The sequence below is a fragment of the Austrofundulus limnaeus genome, unplaced genomic scaffold (genome assembly GCF_001266775.1).
Source record: "Austrofundulus limnaeus strain Quisiro unplaced genomic scaffold, Austrofundulus_limnaeus-1.0 Scaffold65, whole genome shotgun sequence".
In the NCBI taxonomy this organism is placed as follows: domain Eukaryota; kingdom Metazoa; phylum Chordata; class Actinopteri; order Cyprinodontiformes; family Rivulidae; genus Austrofundulus; species Austrofundulus limnaeus.
In genome coordinates, this window is record NW_013952467.1 from 1,934,513 (window position 1) to 1,952,796 (window position 18,284).

At 37.3% G+C, this 18,284-nt stretch overlaps 2 protein-coding genes and 1 long non-coding RNA gene across 4 annotated transcripts in view; 1 reads left to right on the forward strand and 2 right to left on the reverse strand.

Moving 5' to 3' along the window:
- ern1 (endoplasmic reticulum to nucleus signaling 1) overlaps positions 1 to 11,791 on the reverse strand; it is a 21,467-nt gene extending 9,676 nt beyond the window's left edge. The window contains exons 1-9 of the mRNA XM_014010140.1: positions 11,530 to 11,791; positions 5,096 to 5,216; positions 3,222 to 3,255; positions 2,977 to 3,049; positions 2,710 to 2,782; positions 1,619 to 1,741; positions 1,062 to 1,163; positions 719 to 980; positions 237 to 315 (exon numbers count right to left, since the gene is read on the reverse strand). Coding sequence (XP_013865594.1) covers positions 237 to 315; positions 719 to 980; positions 1,062 to 1,163; positions 1,619 to 1,741; positions 2,710 to 2,782; positions 2,977 to 3,049; positions 3,222 to 3,255; positions 5,096 to 5,216; positions 11,530 to 11,607 — 945 coding nt within the window. The 5' untranslated portion in view covers positions 11,608 to 11,791. The remainder of the gene's footprint in view (positions 1 to 236; positions 316 to 718; positions 981 to 1,061; positions 1,164 to 1,618; positions 1,742 to 2,709; positions 2,783 to 2,976; positions 3,050 to 3,221; positions 3,256 to 5,095; positions 5,217 to 11,529) is intronic.
- A 1,838-nt stretch (positions 11,792 to 13,629) lies between these two features.
- Positions 13,630 to 14,335, forward strand: LOC106518750 (uncharacterized). Its single transcript, XR_001310359.1, has 3 exons — positions 13,630 to 13,854; positions 14,104 to 14,135; positions 14,241 to 14,335. It is a non-coding gene; the product is annotated as an uncharacterized LOC106518750 (long non-coding RNA).
- A 3,061-nt stretch (positions 14,336 to 17,396) lies between these two features.
- The window catches only part of tex2 (testis expressed 2), a 28,836-nt gene continuing 27,948 nt past the window's right edge, over positions 17,397 to 18,284 (reverse strand). For both annotated transcript variants that reach the window (XM_014010146.1, XM_014010147.1), the window contains exons 14-15: positions 17,727 to 17,847; positions 17,397 to 17,602 (exon numbers count right to left, since the gene is read on the reverse strand). In XM_014010146.1, the coding sequence (XP_013865600.1) occupies positions 17,429 to 17,602; positions 17,727 to 17,847 (295 nt within the window). In that variant the 3' untranslated portion in view covers positions 17,397 to 17,428. The remainder of the gene's footprint in view (positions 17,603 to 17,726; positions 17,848 to 18,284) is intronic.

Consider the following 18,284-nt stretch of genomic DNA (forward strand, 5'->3'; position numbering starts at 1 on the left):
GGAAACAAGTCTTTACTCAAACTGGGACAAACTCAGACTCTATAGGAACAAGATATYGCATAAAAATCCTTGTCGAATAACTCAAATTAAGAAAACATGAAATATGTAAACAGATTAATGAAAAATGAGGTCTAAAATGCTTGAGAGCACTAAAATAAACTTGCATTACATTTGATTTTCCCCTTATCATGTAATGACACTTTGTTAAAATAAGCAGCATTGTAYAATAAACTCACCACAACAGTAACTCCATCGTGCACCAGAGAGGGAGACGCATACAGACTTGTAGAGTATTTACCCACATACAGGGTGGCCCTGAAACGAAGTGCAATAAAAAAATTACTTCAGGAAAAATAAAAAAATTAAAAACAGAACTGAGCCGTGAGTAATAAAAATAAATATAAAATCCTGTCAACTTTGACAAAAAAGGAGGAACTCTTAAAAGTTCAAGCAGTCCTGTTTGTGTTTTTCTACCGCAGCAGGTGTGGACACCATGATTAAAAATAAAACCYTACTTCAGAATGAAACCGGAGCTGAAACAGGCCACTTTTGAACAGTACAGATTTAGATATTTAAATAATTCTGTCCTGGATTTGTTCTTGAAGTCAGATTGCAGAATAAAACTTAATACAAAAACTAAATAAAGTTGTTTTCTAAAATCAGGATCAAAATCTATTGTGTTTGCTTTAGAAGCGATTGGTGCAAAAACAGAAATTACATGAATTTATTTGTGGGCTTGGTCTCCTTTGGAAATGGATATTTCCACTGAGTGATGCGGCCAACTTCTCCCGACATGAAGGTGAGGTAACGCAGCGTTTCAACAGCAACGTTCGTGTGTGGGATTTTGCGGAGACCCTCACGCTGCCAGATGTACATGGCCACCACGGGAGAGTTGTAGTTCTGGACCCACTGAATGTCTCCGGTCTCGCTGTCCACGGTCACGACGAGCCCGTCACCATTGGACACAAAGTGAGCCTCCTCTGCAGAGGAGAGACAAGCTGATGGACGCTGTTCAACAAAACGTTAAAAACACAGGTGAGCCAGAATGATGAAGAACTTACTGTATTTGGTGTCATCGTCAGGAAGGGTGGAGGCGTAATCTGAATAGGTAGCATTCCAGCGCAGCTCTCMGCTCTTTGTGTCATACATGGTTATGGTGTACTCTAACAAGCACAAAAGGAGAAAAACGTTGACATGATTTTACTTATGTAAGCAAACACAAAAGGCAGGGTTTAAGTATCAGTATCTGGACATAAGAAACAAATTAAACAGTGTTGAATTTCTGCTGTATTAACAATGAAACAATGAAAGAAAATCCAACAGATACTTTTTACAATGTGAAGCTTGACTTGGGGAATTCAGTTTTCAGGGGTTTCACACTCTTCATTGTCTACATAAAGCTGCAGCTACAGTCCTTTAAAAACACAAGGGCTCAATAAGGAGTTGGAGTTGTTTAGATTAGGTTACAGATTAGATAAACTGGCATTAGAGATTAACAGAAGGTTTATAAACAGTTTGGAATTCGATGATACAACTAAACGCACTGGTCATCCAGATCCTACAGATGYAAAAAAAAAAACTTGGTTGCAAAAACCATCGTAGTTCCTTTTGTTTCTACCTGTGCGTCCCAGGTAGAGAAGAGATGAAGAAGGACAAAGCATCTCAGCAAAGGAAGAAGTCAGAGTCTGCTGTTTTTCACCCGTCAGCAGATCTACCACATACCACAAGTCCTGCTTTTTACCTGCGTATGAGCAGACACACAGAGGAAATGGTTTATTGACTCTGTTACTACAGCTGTTACTTTCACTTAGACTAAAATCACAAACAATCATCTATATGGTTTATTTCTCAACTGCTTTTACACAGAGTATTCTGTAAATGTGTTGTACATTATACATGTTATTAAAAACGTATTGCAAGCAGATGGTTTATTAACTTCCTGGTTTTTTTTTTGGTTTTTTTTGTGGGGGTGGGTACAATCAAGTAAATGTGTTAAATTCAATTACACTTTTTCATCATAGCCTATCTAAATGACTTGAAATTAGCCTATGTCTCTTTAAGAACCTCCTACCGTTTCTGACACTCCCACTTCGGCACGTGAATGAGTCAAAGCAACACTCTGGGTATGTTTTTGATGAGGGAATGACATTATAACATGATATAAAGCTCAAAAAAGTTGATTCTGCATAATACCACCCTTTAAAATTTGTTTGTAGAGAACTGTCAAAATGACCAAGTGATGCAGCGAATTATACAAAACAACTGATWCACTGTAACATTATTAGGTTTTATATTAAGAAGTCAAGCATATTGCTTCTTTTATAGGACATTTATTTGTAAACGCAGCTAAGAAATACTCTGTCACTCAGAGGATGTTATTGATGAAGACCAGAGATAAACGACAGCTCGATTCAGACTATTTTTAAGTGTGTGTGTCAGRAGTAGCTTCAGTTGAGTGAAGACTCACTGATAAGGACAGCAGGTAGGGAAATATAACCGACTTCTGCTCAAACAAACGACAGATAATCTTTCCTGTGCTAACAGTTGTAAAGTCAAACCAGCTGAGGCCGCAACAGCAGGTTTAGTAGAGGAAAGACAATGCATCGTATTCTGCCCGAGCCTGAATACATCTGCTCTTTTAGAAAATGTGATTAACAGACATGATCTGCCCACACGTAAGGATAACGACTTTTTATGAATGAGTCTTACCCATGTAAAGTATTCCYTCAGAGCTGCGACAGGGCGAGGCTTGGACCAACTCAGGAATGGTGAACGGCAATTTCTGTTAAAGAAAAACAAATATCCACACATTTTAACGTAGTCAACAACAGGGGAAAAAAGGAAAGAAATACCTTCTATACGCCAGAAATACAATTTCATAATGCGGATGCATGACTATTTTTCTACAGAACAAGGAACTGAGAGGTGTTTAAGAGTGACCGTTCTAAATTCTGATAAAAAGTTATTTCCTCTTACAGTGAGGCCTTCGCTGTTTTTCCCTCCCAGAGAGTACAGGCTGCCATCATTAGGGTCTGGCAAGAATGCTGGCCTGGTGGGACAAAAAGAGCAGATCAACTCTGAACTAATAACAAATTATGTAAGACAATAGTTTGAGGGACAGTGAGACAAGCATGACCTGTACCCACAATCTGCATATACTGTTTTATTGTATAGATTTTATATAACAATATGTATGTGCATCTTTACAAACTGATACYTACTCTGCTACGTGCGTGGGAACCTGAAGAACTGGATCTGTAAGAAGAGCAAAGAAGACAAGATGCAAGTCAGGACTGACAAGAATCCCATCAAACAATGAAGAGAAAAACGGCCAGTGGCAGCTGAGTCAGAAAAACGACATGAGCGCTGCTGACATTCAGCTGCCAAGGACTCAAAGTCCAAATGAACGTGAGTTTTCCTGCAACAAACATGAAAGGCAGATATATTTACTCGTGGTGTTCTGTGAGTAAACTGAACACGACAACAACGATGCCAGAAGCATTTTGACTGATGTGACCACAAGCAGCTACATGATATAATATATCTTACACCTTGCTGATGAGCCTTTTTAGGACCAAACATTCATCTAAATAGGCCAGAATGAAAATTATATAAAAAGATATTACAGCTTAGTCGGATATTAAAATAAATCAAGTTTTACAGATTGTAATCTTATTTAAAAAGTGTTTTACCAATGATTTGTTGGATGAAAGTATATGTTTGATTTTGCATACTTTTTCCAAATCCGTTACCAAACTGGTCATTACTGTTAAAACGTGAATCCTCTTCTGTTCCAAAACAAACACACACCTCCCACAGGTGTGAACAAACTGGGTGTGYACCAGGTGGGGCTGATCTCTGTGGTGGTGCCCAAAGGGGTCAACAATGACGGGGGTTAGGTGTGGGATAATCCAAAGGAGGAAAATGACTGTATTCAACAAGCTTTAGTTTCCAGCCAATGTAATCGGAGAGGGTGTTGAGAAAACAATGGTTTTATGCTGTGTGTAAGAACGCTAAACCTGAATGGCTGAAATATAAATGCATGTTTGCAAAACCACTGAGGTGAGACAAGTAAACAGTAATACGACATGTTTGTGATTAAAATGTTCTGTCTGCACTGAACCATAGCAAAAGATTTCTGCTTCTTCTGTATTATGTAGATGTGCAGTTGCCTGAGTGAAACACAACAGGTGTGCTTGACGCCTGGGACCGAACTGGTGAAATTTATATTCAGTAGCTCTTCCAGGAAAACAGATGATGTGGAGGAGGCTGCCTCTGCCTCACAATCAGACTTGGTTCTTTGAATGGACTCAAGCAGAACTTTGCAAACTGGAATCCATTTTACAAAATGTGAGCTTGAAATTATGCATAAAAACAGGAGTCTTAAAGTTTTGTGTACCAAGTGCACCCCTGAATGTTTTGTTGAAACATTTATTTTCTAAGTTTACCTTATCAAATGCTATCCTCAAGTAGGTCTGCTGTGATAAGCCATAAATCAATCACACAATAAATTTAAATGAAGTYGATCATTTTATATTTTATTAGTTTAAAATTGTCTCTAAACTATATTATCATTAATCACAATGATTTCTAAGACAATTTATCCTCCAGAAAAACATTACCATGACAGGCCTATCCTCAGACATGCAAAGCATTTAGGTGGTAACTATAGTACATGCTGCATGTGTGCAGGTGACATCACAGCAAAGTGGTTAATTCTGACCAACACCAACCTTGATTAGAGGCTATATTTACCCCCTGTTGGTTAATATTTACCCACTTTTCACGTCTAAAACGTGGCTGAGTGGCCTCTTCGAGCATGGCATAAATGCAAGATTAAATCTTAGAAAAACTTCTAACAATATACTGTATAATACAGATTATTTTTTAATTGTGGACATTGTTTTATGCGAGAATGTGTGAAATTTGTCTTAACTGTCCTGCTGCCCTTGTGTCAAAGAGTCCTACAAGGCCTCAGCCCTGAGGCCAAAACTATGGCTTCTTACAGTTTTGTGGGTAAAACAACAACAACAAAAAACAWAAGAAAGCAGAGAGTAAACAAACACTTCCACTTGACTGTATCCTCTCCTCTTACCTTCTTTCAGAGTCCATTTGATAGAGCCTGATTTCTTGCTGACAGCGTGCAAGTTTCCATCCAAAGTAGACACAAAGAGCAAGTTCTCAGGAAGGGACACTGTGCTGGCACTGCAAAGCCCCTACACACAAAAACACACACACAAATTAAATAAATACACCCTTAAAATCATAACGCATTTTGATTTTAAATTTAAAAATATGACAGCATGGCTGATTTTTTAACTGGCAGACGTATAAAATAAAAATGGCTGGACACCATTTTAATTTGCAGGTTCTGTTGGAACACGTGCGCCTGCATTAAGGCAGGGAATAATGACTTAAATCACTAATCAGTCTGGTAATGCTTATCCTCATACAACAAATGATGAAATTATTCATCTAAAGATGTCTGGCAGAGGATGCTAGCTTGTCTGACTGACGTTATTGCGTGAAGAAAACATTGTTTTTACCATTAAGAGTTGATTGTTTCACTGGCAATAATTCATACAGATTCAGACATGCTTTCACATAAAACACTCAAACTAATGAAATACAAAAAGTCAAGTGAAACAAGAGGTCAATCATGAATAAATAAAATGAATGTTTTTAACGTCACTATCTTCACTACAAGAAACATCAGAAGTAGATAAGGAGTTCTGCTAAGTCATAGTAGTATTGATTTAACTTGTGGACAAATCCCACTTAACATCCCCAGTGGCTCACCCATGTAATGGTTTTCTCTCACTGAAAACAACACTAACACGCTTCTGAGCATTTGAAAGGATGCAAATGGAATTCGGAAGGCTGAGAAGCTCTTAAGCTTGACAAAAAGTAACAAATGAAAACACTTAAGAGGCCGCTTTATGTCGGGGATGGAAAGGAAACGCAGCCGCCACCAGTGAGTCGCTCAAAATGTCCCTTTTGGTCACAGAACTTGTATTTCCCCTATAAACTGGTGTCTCCTGCTTGGTCAAAATGTYCCCTGAGGCTTCAATTTGAAATCTAAGGCCTCAGGGATCATTTTGACCCAGGGCCACCAGGAGGTTTAAAAAAAATCATTATATCAATGTCTGTTTTTTTATTTTCATTGGTGAGTTTTCAAATTAATACGCTTCACAAAAATTACTAAAATCTTTGCAGCACTGAGTGTAGAATTAATTTACAGCTAAATGTCCTGTAAAAGGTGAGCTGTGCTTTCTGGTTGTGTAGAAAGTCCTGAACATGGTCATGACATCATGCAGAGTTTATACAACATTCTGTGTGTCGGCACCTAAAAGTCTGTTATAGATAACACAACAGTACTGGTAGGAGCTGGACTCCAATTATCCAGTATTTCTTGAAAAGCTGCTTTTGTTTTTTAAACGGATTCTTTGGAGGACAATGTGAGGAGTGCACGGATGATAATTAGGCTGCCACGCCATAGGAGCACCCTTCTCTGGATTTCTTCCAAAGCTGCCTTCCCATCGTACGATCTCAACGCAACTTGTTTCTACATAGTCTGATTTTTGGTATAATTTGAGTACCCCCCCAAACACACACTGCAACGTTATTTACAAGGGAAGCAAAAACAGGGAACACGTGGCTTATATGGTCTCAAATTTAGTCTAAACCTGTCAAGGAAGAAGAGAAAAATAATGAACATCTTTAAAGAAAACAAAAACAAAGTCATCCAACCTCATGCCCACGGTTTGGACCAGAATTAAACACTGTGGGTGAAATGTGCCCCGGACGCCTACTAAAGGAATTCCAAAAACTCTTAACTCTGCCATGAACGTCTCAGAGTGAGCAGGAAAAGGTCAAGTGATGGTTTGGAGAGATCTGGACTATTTATCAACTTATAAAACAAACTCAGTCTTGTCAGTCTTTTGATGGAAAATGTAGCTTTTTGTTTTTTTAACTGTACGATAGTGCTCTAGTTAAGAGTTAGGCATTTTTAATGTTGCTTTATTTGATATGAACTTTCAAAACTACCWACTCAAAAGTTACTAGTACTACTTACTACTTTGTTATCTACTCAAATTGAGACAGAATGGTTCCACTATTATGCCAAACCACAGAGCTATTAATCAGCAGTGTTGACTTCCCTAAAAGTAGTGCAAGTAGCCCCTTTAGAAAAACAACACAGTTTACCAGTTTCAACTTGTAGCACCAGTTTCCTTAATTGGGAGATTGATACTTAGGTAAGGTTGGTGGAAAAGATCTTCCTCCACAAAGGTCTGAAAATCAGCCACTGTCCTCTTTTGCTCTGCTGTGAGCACTACCTAAAGCAATGTTCAAACAAGTTTGAATCGTTTCTGGAGCATTTATCTGTGTTTTTCAATAAAATAAGACTGAAACATTAAAGGTGTATTGTGACCTTTTAGCACAGTATCGGCTATTTAAAAAATAGGTATCGGCCATAATCGAATAAGCAGGTCAGAATTTTTAAAGATCGGCAATCGTCCAGAAAACTGCAATCAATGCAATCAATCAACTCCACTGCAGTTTATTTAACACCACAAACAATATGAGTTGCAATAAAACAAACTACAACCTCTTTTAAATAACACAACAATAGTGTAATTTTTTTCAAGTGTAACGGCTTCTTTACTGTGTGACAACATTCAGCACTGGTTTCAAAAAATCTTTTTTTAAAGGCTTCTCAGTGCAAAATGGGTTTAAAAACATGGGGAAAAAAACACTTTAGGTCTACATAAAGGTTTAAGTTTTAGATCTTCACCACCTTCATTGGCAGATAAAGTTTAGGTGCAACTACTGCCTCTGAATCCCTGTGTGTCCACCTACAGTCACACAGCCTGTGTTTCCCCTACATAAAGTTTCAGTGACCAAACAGAGCAGAATGGTATTTTTATAACATTCCACTCTTAGTTATTCGTCTTATTGTCTGGAAAGGTCACTCACATCACTGCCAACTGAACAGAAACCAAGACAAAATAATCACCAAAAGCTTCCCTCTAACAGCAGACAAACTCTTTCCTTCCACTAAAACCCTCCTGTAGCCTCACACATCCTATACAGGCATTTGTGTCAATAATGTGCACCTGTGACTGTTCTCACTGGCTTCTTCACCCAAGTGTGCTGGGAAAAAAAACATAAATAATCTGTTTTTGGGCTCCTCAAAACCTCTAGCTGGGTTTTTGGTTTCACAAACAAATGACTTTGCAGACATCTGTTGGCCTGGTGGTTTTCAACAGACACCAACATTCAACAAGTCATGAATATGCAGAAGCGTTCGACACGTTGCTGCTCACAATGAATGTGATTTAGAGTTTAACTGAGGTAAAAACTAATAATGCATAACCTCCCATTTCTTCATTCCGAGTGTTACATGTGTTYTTGCGTAATAAGAGTTGTGAAATCGTGCAAAACTGAGTCCAACTAAAAACGTTTTTGCTTGTTCGAAGATCATAATTTTCTCTTTTGCAACGTGGCCAGGTGTGGATGAAAGGYGCACGCACTTTGATGGTTCTTATCAGCGGTCAGTTCAGTGTCACTGTGCCTCGAAAACCTTAACGCTGAACACAGGACAGCTTGTATCCTGCGGCGTTCTGTCACGTTTAAACAAACAGTTCAGGAGCACGTGTGCACCATGCCTCTTTTTTGCTCTTTCTAAASCAGAACATCTCAAACAAAAAGACTGGATGAATTAAACCGACCCAGCACTGAGAGCCCTGTGGCCAGCTGAGATGGTGGCTGATAAGATTTAAATTTGTGCAAAAATATCATAAGTTCACTGAGATAGAAAACTAAATGGGTGTCCTAAAAACCGAACTCTGCTCTAAACCCTTTTCTTTCTTTTTTTTGTCTGCAGCAATAAGCAATCATTCTGCAGCCTTTCTGGGTGCAGAGAAAAACCAACACAGGAACCTAGAAAGAAAAAAGAAAGAAAGAAAAAAGATCACACATCTGTTTATTTGTCATGGGAAGTGAGCTGCAGCAACATCACTGAGTCATCAAAAATAATTCCAATAAAACACGGTCTTTAGAAATATAATAAAATCTGAAAGTCTACAGAAATTGTCTTGATTCTCTCTCAGGAGCAGCACAACAATCACAACTATGAGGATGTTGGAAAATACAAAGTGTAGCAGGTGTGGCAGCGTACGCCACAAGCGGAGGACTTCACGTGTGAAGTCAATCACTAAAACTAATGTTTTATCACATGTTTGTGAAGTTCTCTTATGTGTGTGGTTGCTTCAGAGTAGGATGCTACGTGTTGGCCTGTACGCTAACACCATCGGTTAAGGCACTGCCAAGCCACTGATATAAGATACTGTCTGATTAAAAAACTTTTTGAACACGGAAACAAAATCGAATCACTTAATACTGTCATAGTGCTTGAGCAACAAGATAAAACTACATTTGAGACAGACATTTGTCCAAGTTTAGATAAAAACAATTATAAAGGTGTAACACTACGTTTAAAAGGCAAGAACTAAATATTACCAGCAACTGACAAAGATGCTGCAATGAGCTTGTACTCATAGATCATTAGTAGGGGTGTAAGAAAATATCGATACACTGAAATATCGCGATATTTCATTTCCCGATACTGTATCGATATTCTAAAGCCCTGTGTCGATTTTTTTAAGGTTTAAAATGTCAACTTTCCTGCCAGCCGTTCATTTTTATGTTGTAGTTCAGCCTCTGACCACTAGTTGGCAGCAGTGAGCCAGCCATTTGGCTCCTCTACCTCTTGAGGTAGAGGCTATTGTTATAGTGTTGGGTGATATATTGTAAATTATTATTAAAAACTAAAAGCTGCAAAAAATATATTTTCAAATTATTTATTGTCAGATTTAGTCTAATAATTGAAAACATGGATGAAATAAGAAATATGAAACAAAATAAAATGCATACAAAGCAGAACACAGCTAAATGTATCAAAAGCATGTCTATGTAATATTAGAATTTTCTGAGACAATGAATTTTGGTTTTTCATTTTTTTCCCCTGTAAGAGGTTTTTATTTAATAGAATTTTTGGACGAAAAAAATCGCAATATATGGCGATACATCGCCTTGCTTATAGTATCGCAATATATCGGGATATATCGTATCGTGACCCCTCTCTCATGATATGTATCGTATCGCCAAATTCTTGCCAATACACAGCCCTACTCATTAGATGAACACACGGTAGAGAAAATGACTTAATTTGTGTTTTTTGTATAGGCATTAATACGCATTCATACCTCACACACGTCTATAAGAAGTCATCCTGAATCCACCTGCAGYCTTTCTAATAAACTAACAGAGGAAACCAAAGATTTTAAGCTAAACTTTGGTGTGGTAGTAGCCGAGTATCATCCCCAACAATTACTTCAAGTGCCGGCAGGTCATGTGAGAGCTCACACAAGAATCCTGCACAGAATGCACTTTGCAAGGTTAAACAGAAACAGCTGTAACTCTGTCTCTTCTCACCGTAAGAGGATCCAAGTTAACTCTGGCATGAAAGTCTAGGTGATARGCATTCCCCTGAAAGAATGCTAGGTCTTTCATTGCTTAAACTTTGTGTGGATTCGTTATCTGAACCTGCGTTAAATGCCATGAATTTTGAGCACACCTGTCCTCCTAGCATGAGACACAACCACCTGCAGTGAAATGTTTCAATTTGCACGTACAAACGAGGTATGCTAGTAGGAAACAAGCCTTTTATCTTAAAGCAGATTGATCAAGATTCTTGTTTTACCTCACTTCTCATGCATGAAACAACAGGTCATTCTCCAGCACATGTCAGGGTCAAGAACACAAACATTTCTTGGTAGTGCTGATGCAGGTGTGTGTGAGGGTGACTGAGCTGTTGGGTCAAAGGGATCAAAACATCTCACAGAAACTGTGAGTAAATTATGTGGCCCTGCAGATTGTGTGACCTCACGATAATGTAAAGCTACAGCAGATATCGTATTATGATACAAAACATGATAACATTGTAGCAATAAGTTTATAAGCTTTGATAAATGAGTGAAGCCCCAATATCACAAAGTCTTTGATAAAAACACATTATCTAAAGTTATGACCTTCTTTTGCCCCTTTTTCTATAATTTACAGTCCATTTACAATCTTTTGGATGACAAATATGCAAAATTGGTGACTCAATACGAAGAAGCTGCATTTCTTAAATAAGATAAACACATAAGAAAGAAATGAAAATTCATGTTCTAATTATACGCTACTTTAATAACTAAAACTAGAATAACAATGTAATGAATGTATTTAATTTCAAAGGGTCAGTAAAGTTAACTTTATTGTCTCTAGGCTAAATCATTGCTTTTAGCCAGCTAGCTAACAGCTGCCATGTCAACACGCGCCGTTCAGAGAGGCTCTCAGCTTCAACAAATTAAAGASAAATGRTTTTATTTTGTGACTAGACACAGAAAAAAATTAAGTCAAGCTAATAGTGTATTAACTATAACCTCGTGTTGTCTAAGCTCGGTTATCCAGTTAGCTGCTTACCGTTTGTGGGTGCCCAGCGTAGCAAAGCAGTGCTAAAACGCAGCACACCAGAACCTGGTTGTTCACTCGCCAGTCCATATTCTCTGGTCTCGAACCGGGTCAAGACGGCTGGCTGGTCCGGAAGATCGGTGGCTACATAGAAGACGAGTTTTGGCTGAGCAAAAGTAGAGGTTTCGGAATGTTTTATCTAWGTTGAAACGCTTGCGGCAGCAGCCGAAGACAGAGTTGGTGTTGTTTCTTCCTGAAATTAATACTGCGGGGGCTGGACTTTGGGATTGAAATCCACAGGAGTGGAGGAGGGGTGATTGTATGGAAGACCGCTGTAGCATATAATTAAACCACATCTCTCAGATCTCTGACTTTTAAATCAATGTCACATTCCTCCTAGATCAAATATATTATTGCTAATCATCAACATTGAAAACATATGTTTGAAAGCTCATTTTCACTTTCTCAATAAATAAATAGATAAATAAATGAATAAATAAATAAATAAAAACAAAAACAAATTATATAATTATTGTTAGAGACTACTATGCTATCTCATAAATGTTGTATCATAATTATGACTTACTGTGTCACAATTARGTCTTAGTATCTCAAACTCTGTGAAACTATGTCAAAATGATGACCCAAAGTTATRATAAGGATTATTTGGCACTACACAAGACACTTGCTCAAAATTGTAACTTAGCATCCCATAATTAATTTGCATAATTATAACTTAGCACAACAAAATCATGACATATATATGATATATTCATGTCATTYTGACTTTGTATCTCAAAATTATGATTTAGCATCTCATAAAATGTTAAATGGGGCGGCTGTGGTGGAGTGGTTGCTGGTTCGACCCCCTGTCCCAGCTGCTTCAGTTGTTGTGTCCTTGGGCAAAATACTTCACCCACCTTGCCTAATGATGGTGGTCAGAGGGCCCGGGGGCACCGGTACATGGTAGCCCCTCCACTGTCAGTGTGKCCTAGTGCAGCTGTGGCTACAATATAGCTTATCACCATCAGTGTGTGAACGTGTGTGTGAATGAGTGAATGACTGTGTAAAGCTCTATGTAAGTTCAGTCCATGTACCATTTACCATAAGTAGGACTTTATTTTATTTATTTGTGTTTATTTAGACATGTAATTGGGGCCACAAAGTTCAAATAATTTTAACTAAATTTAAACAATATAATTTTAGAATTAGGTTAAAATTTTGTTAGAATTTTTACAAAAAAAAAACTGCAATACTACAGGGTACGACAATAAACTATGGCAGAAGGCTCCATTATGTAGTCACAAAATTATGGGTACAAAGTGGGGAAAAAACAAAACAAAACGGTGACTGGACATTTAAAATTACATCGTAAACATTAAGATTAGTTTCCCTTTTTATTTTATTTTAGKAGTGGTGGGCAGTGCTAATCTAAAAATTAATTCCACTACCCCTAAAACACTATTTGGGTCCCCTAATTCTAAAGCACTAACGCACTGAAAAGTTTAGCAAAAGTTAATTCTAAAGCACTAAAATAACTCAGTCAACCCATGAACATTCTTCAACAGACAACATCACTTATTGCCATGTTAATCTCTTATGACTTTTCATTGACATTCCACAGCCTTATTTGAGTTCATGTTGTCGAAATATTGTCACCTAGTGAATAAGTGACACCTGTGAACAAAATGAGTGACAGCTTTCACCCTCAGCTGTTAACATTAACATTGATCAACATTTATAGACCTCYGTTAGTGCTTCTAAACTTAGCCTCTAAATTTAGCAAGTGCTAACCCACTAATAAATTTTAAAATTAGCAAAAGCTCTAAAGCCCTAATCAGGAAATTAGTTCCCCTATTAGTGCTTTAGTGCTTTAGGGGAATTGTGCACACCACTATCCAAAATGAAACTTACAACTATTCTCAATATAATTGTTTTTGTCAATTAAGAGTTATCTAATGCTCACAATGTTGGTTGTGGACAAAAGGCTTTCTAGATTTTTGAAGATTTGGTRTAACTATTATATGAACAACCAACTTGCCATACTGGAGAGATTTTTCTGGACCAATCAGAGCAGACCAACTGACACGGATGTACTATAAAAAGTGACCGTTTACATCCGGGAGACATTTTTCTGGCTGGCTGCTTCGTTTTACAGTWGTAAYAAAGMYRCTCAGTTATATCTAGCTAAATTATTTTTAAAAAGGAAAAATATATATATTGTGCATAATATGTGCACGAAGTTTCTTTTGCTCATATTTCCAGTAAATGTGACTATTTAGAGCAATAAATTGTATTTGCGCARTTTCACGTGGCAGCAGCGTGGCCACGAGGCAGGTAAGGTTTTTCATGGCGGACTGCAAAATTATTCTCATTTACAGAAATGCGTATTTAWTCATGCTTCTAAGTAAAAACTACTTTGTCTTTTCTTGAATGATGAATTTAAGTGCGTTAGACTTCTGATGTAAAAATGAAGTCAACCTACTGATTCTGACATGACTTGATAATTAAACAAGTTTTATTGTTACTGTTTGAACATTAAACTTTTGAACATTAAACGGACACAAACCTTGTGTATTCACACAGGAGCTGAACCTGGATGAAGTTTTAATAATGCAGTAAGTATGAAACTATCCAGGCTTCTGATAAAGTTAAATGATACAATTTGATTTATATTCATTGTTTTGACTAAAATCATGCATTTGCTATTTTCCACATACCAGGTTGAGCTGCTCAAGATTCGACTTCAGTGAAGAAAGTTTTCCTTTAATGTTTGTTGTCTTGAATAAATGATATTCTAATAAAATATTTCCACCTACTTTTGCCTTTTTTCTCTTTCTTTCTGATAACAWATGTTGCACTTAATGATGTGGAATGGCATTTTTTCATTGCCATTTACACAGAATAAGATTTAGTGCAAGATCACATCAGTCTTGTCATAACTGGGGTTTCTTGGCAGTTTCTCCCAAGTTTCCCTTTTAAAGCAAGACACATTTTGTGAATACGTTATGGATGTTGAAGTATGCAGAAGTAATTTAATTTTAATATTTTTGTATTTCATAAATATTGCAGTGATTTTTAATTTGCAATGGGTTAGATTACTAAAAAAAGCTGTTTAGGCTGCAACAATCAAAATGCTGCAGGGAAGGGAAAATGTTTAAAAAAATCAAAAAGCTTCTTGTCTAAATACAGATTTAAGAAAAGTTACATTACAAAGGTAGGTGTGTGTGTATAGATCTAGTAAAACTGATAAATTTACACATTTTTCTTAATAGGCTGCAACAAAAAAATACTTGGGCTCTCAGTAATTTTACCAGAACAAACCATTAATCTATTTTATCACTGATGGTAGAATGGTGACAAAATTTTTTGCTTATTGAATATAATGGATCATATGACAAGACTTAAAGAAAATGATCAGATTATCAATGAAATATGTTTTAGTTGATTCAAGATGGCCGCCACAATATAAAGATCTCCCATTTTATGTTCCAACCACAGAGCTGCACATACTTTCCCAAGCAAAAGGTTTTATTAACCTACAATAAACGGAACAATAACATTCTGCAATTTTACTAAACCGAACAGCAATTAATATTTTCATCACTGCAAATGAACAAAATGCTCAAATCAAAGGGCGTGTCCTGACACACAGGAATGACACAGACATTTCTTTAACCAGTCCAAGAAATGAGGTGCCTCATTATGAAGGAATGTTTGATTATTTTAAAGGCACTTTCTGCCTCGTACACAGACCAACACACATCGAAACATCAAATTATAAAGTCACCTCTAAAAGCAGACAGTGTTGTTTTAAACACATACAAGACTGAAGAGCAAAATCAAACTCAACAAACCGGCATCTGTTTGCTGAAAACAAGAAATAAATATGGCTGATATCCAGAATGTTATTTTAATAAAACCCATTTTATTTTACCTATAAACAAAGTTTGATGTTTTCAGTCTCTTCCTGCAGCTTCTGCACTTATTAAAATGTACATCAGGAGAGCAGTTTTTATTTCATTTACCCAATTGCTTTATTTGTCCCTCCTACACGTTACTTTTGGCAACAAAGAATAATTTTAAAAATTGCTCAACTCTGAACATAGCATGAAATATGCTGCGTAAAAGCATGTTGTCAGCGACTGAGCTGACATACATTCAAGAAGCCTACATATTACTGAGCTGCTGTATGMAAAGAGCATTTCTGTTTAAATATAGAATCCCTCTACGTCAGTTTGAGCAAATTCACTAAAACATTCTGACAGGTCAGCGTCCACCATGTTTTAATGACTGCTTTGCATTGATGTCGAGCTGCAGTGTGTGTAGTTGATAAAAGMTGTGGTAGGAAATACATGTGGCTTAAAGGAATAGTTTGGATATTTTTCATACATGTCAACTTGTACGGATTGTCCGTAAATTATAAGGAGTTTATGTAATTTTGCAGGTATACGGACGTGTAGGGCAATCTCACGGATTTTTTCAAACATGTCAGCCTGTAGGATGATTTTAAAAAACAATAACATCAAACGGCCATCTTCCAACCTGTTCTGCTGCTAGAAAATAAGTTTTGAACTTTTTCCGCTCTCCTCTCCTCCTGCTTCGCAGCGGGCGCTTTCATGTCCGCAGCCGACAGACCCACACCCCTGCGGGTGTGAGTTGTACGGATTTTTTGCAAAATTTACAGATTTTTGAGGCTCTTTATACAAGTAAACGTCCGAAGAGGTTGACGTGTATGATTTTTTTAAAGTGCTATTGTGTGGAGTTGAAAGTAGTCAGTATCCTACCTGCAGTATATCACTATTGTCATTTTAGAAAATCAAGCGGCTAGCAGTCTGAGCAAGGTTACCTTCAAAGCTTCAAAAGAAGGAAATGCATATCACCCGCCATGTTTTACGCTGGGAGGGGTGTTGGAGAAGCCTGTGATCAGAAGGCCGCTGGTTCAACTCCCCGGATCGACAACAAAAATGTGGCTGTGTTTCAATTCAAGGTTTGCTCATGGATTTTTACAAAAACTCAGCTTCAAATTTATTTTATATCTCAGCCTGTAGAATGTTTAGAAAAACAATATAATTCAATAACCACCTCCCAGCTTGTGTGCCAGAATCAATGCTTTTCTTGAGTTAAAACTGAATCTTTGGCTGTTCCTTTTAGCAAGGAAGCGGTGGGCGGTGTAATGCCACACCGAACCCCACCCCCCATCCACTTGTATCATGTTAAGAGTACTATGAATTTTTCTTAAAAAATACGGATTTTTGTAAGCCTACAGGTAAACGTCTAAATGAGTTTACATGTATGATTCCATACAAAACGCCATAAAGTCTTTAAAGTCAAAGTTTTCTTTCAAAAGAACAATATCCCCTTCCTGTCTTGCTGTCAGCTGCTCTCTGATATTCCAAAATGTTCAGGTTTCTACCTTAAGTAAGAAATGCATTGACAACTCCACAAAACACCACTTAAAAATACTAGAATTATCCCTTTAACTGTTGTGTTGTGGCTTTTTAGCTAAATCGTCATCAGATTCTGGCGTTCACTTTCACACATTCTTCACCAAGAGGCCACAGAGTTCTGGTGATGCTAATTTTAGCGACAAGGATCCACTCGACTGCTAACTTCACACACAAAAATAAAATGACACTGCACGAGTATCATGTTTGGTACAGCTGTACATCACAGGTATTATGGTTCCTCTAGCTGATTTGAAATGGCTATTTGTTGATCCGCCATGACACATTAGTGGTGAATAGTCTTCTTGTCCCTTTAAATTGTGTTTCATGAGAGAGAACGACGAGTCTGGTGCAACAATGGGACTGAAATATAGATTTTAAAAAACTGTTGAAAACCTGTTCTGGCCTGTGGCTGCACTGTTTTCTTTTTTCTTTTTTTTACTTGTATTCTTTTGAAGTGTCAGTCATTGCACATGTTGGTCTGCAGACTTCACGTCGGGAACCTCAGACTCCTGCAGCTCCGGATCCTTCAAGGCATCATTTGTCACAGTCATCAAGTTGGCAATCAAGCGTGTATCCATGGCAGAGTGCATTATAGGTAGCCATATGTCATCCATGTTTGGCATCACAAATATTTTCTGCAGGAAGAGAAAAGTATTTTTTTAAAGAACAGGGAAACAAAAGGTTCACATTGTATTTTAAATTATCCTCCCGTTCACGCTGAGTAAGGTTTATATTTCTCAGTCATGCATATACGAGCACCTGGAACTCCTGATCCAACTTCTTCTCAATCCACTCGGTCACATGAACCAGAGTGACCTCCCTTTCACCCAGCTTAGGCCGCGCTTTCAGCTCCAGGTGAGGAGGACTCCTGAAGCCATACCTGATGATGAAGATGACACATTAATCACAGCGTGCTCTCTTTAACAGTGAAGTTTCTAGCAGTTCATTTAATTATGCATGACTTTGTACAATTGTTTTTTTTTTCTGCTACTGTTAATCAATTGATGTGTTAAAAGATAAAGTATTTATTTACTTGTAAAACCAATATCAAAGTGTGACTTCATAAGATTCTCAACATTCCTCATTTTATTGCAATAGTAAGATGTTGTTTCATGTAGATGTTCTTATGTTGTTATGACTTTATACTGTTAATATTATGACTTTATTCTGTTAATATTATGACTTTATCCACAAAATATTTTGACTTTATTTTGGTAATATTATGACTTTATTCTCATAATATTCTGACTTTATTCTGGTGATATTACTACTTTATTCTGGTAAAAGTGTGACTTCATAAGATTCTCAACATTCCTC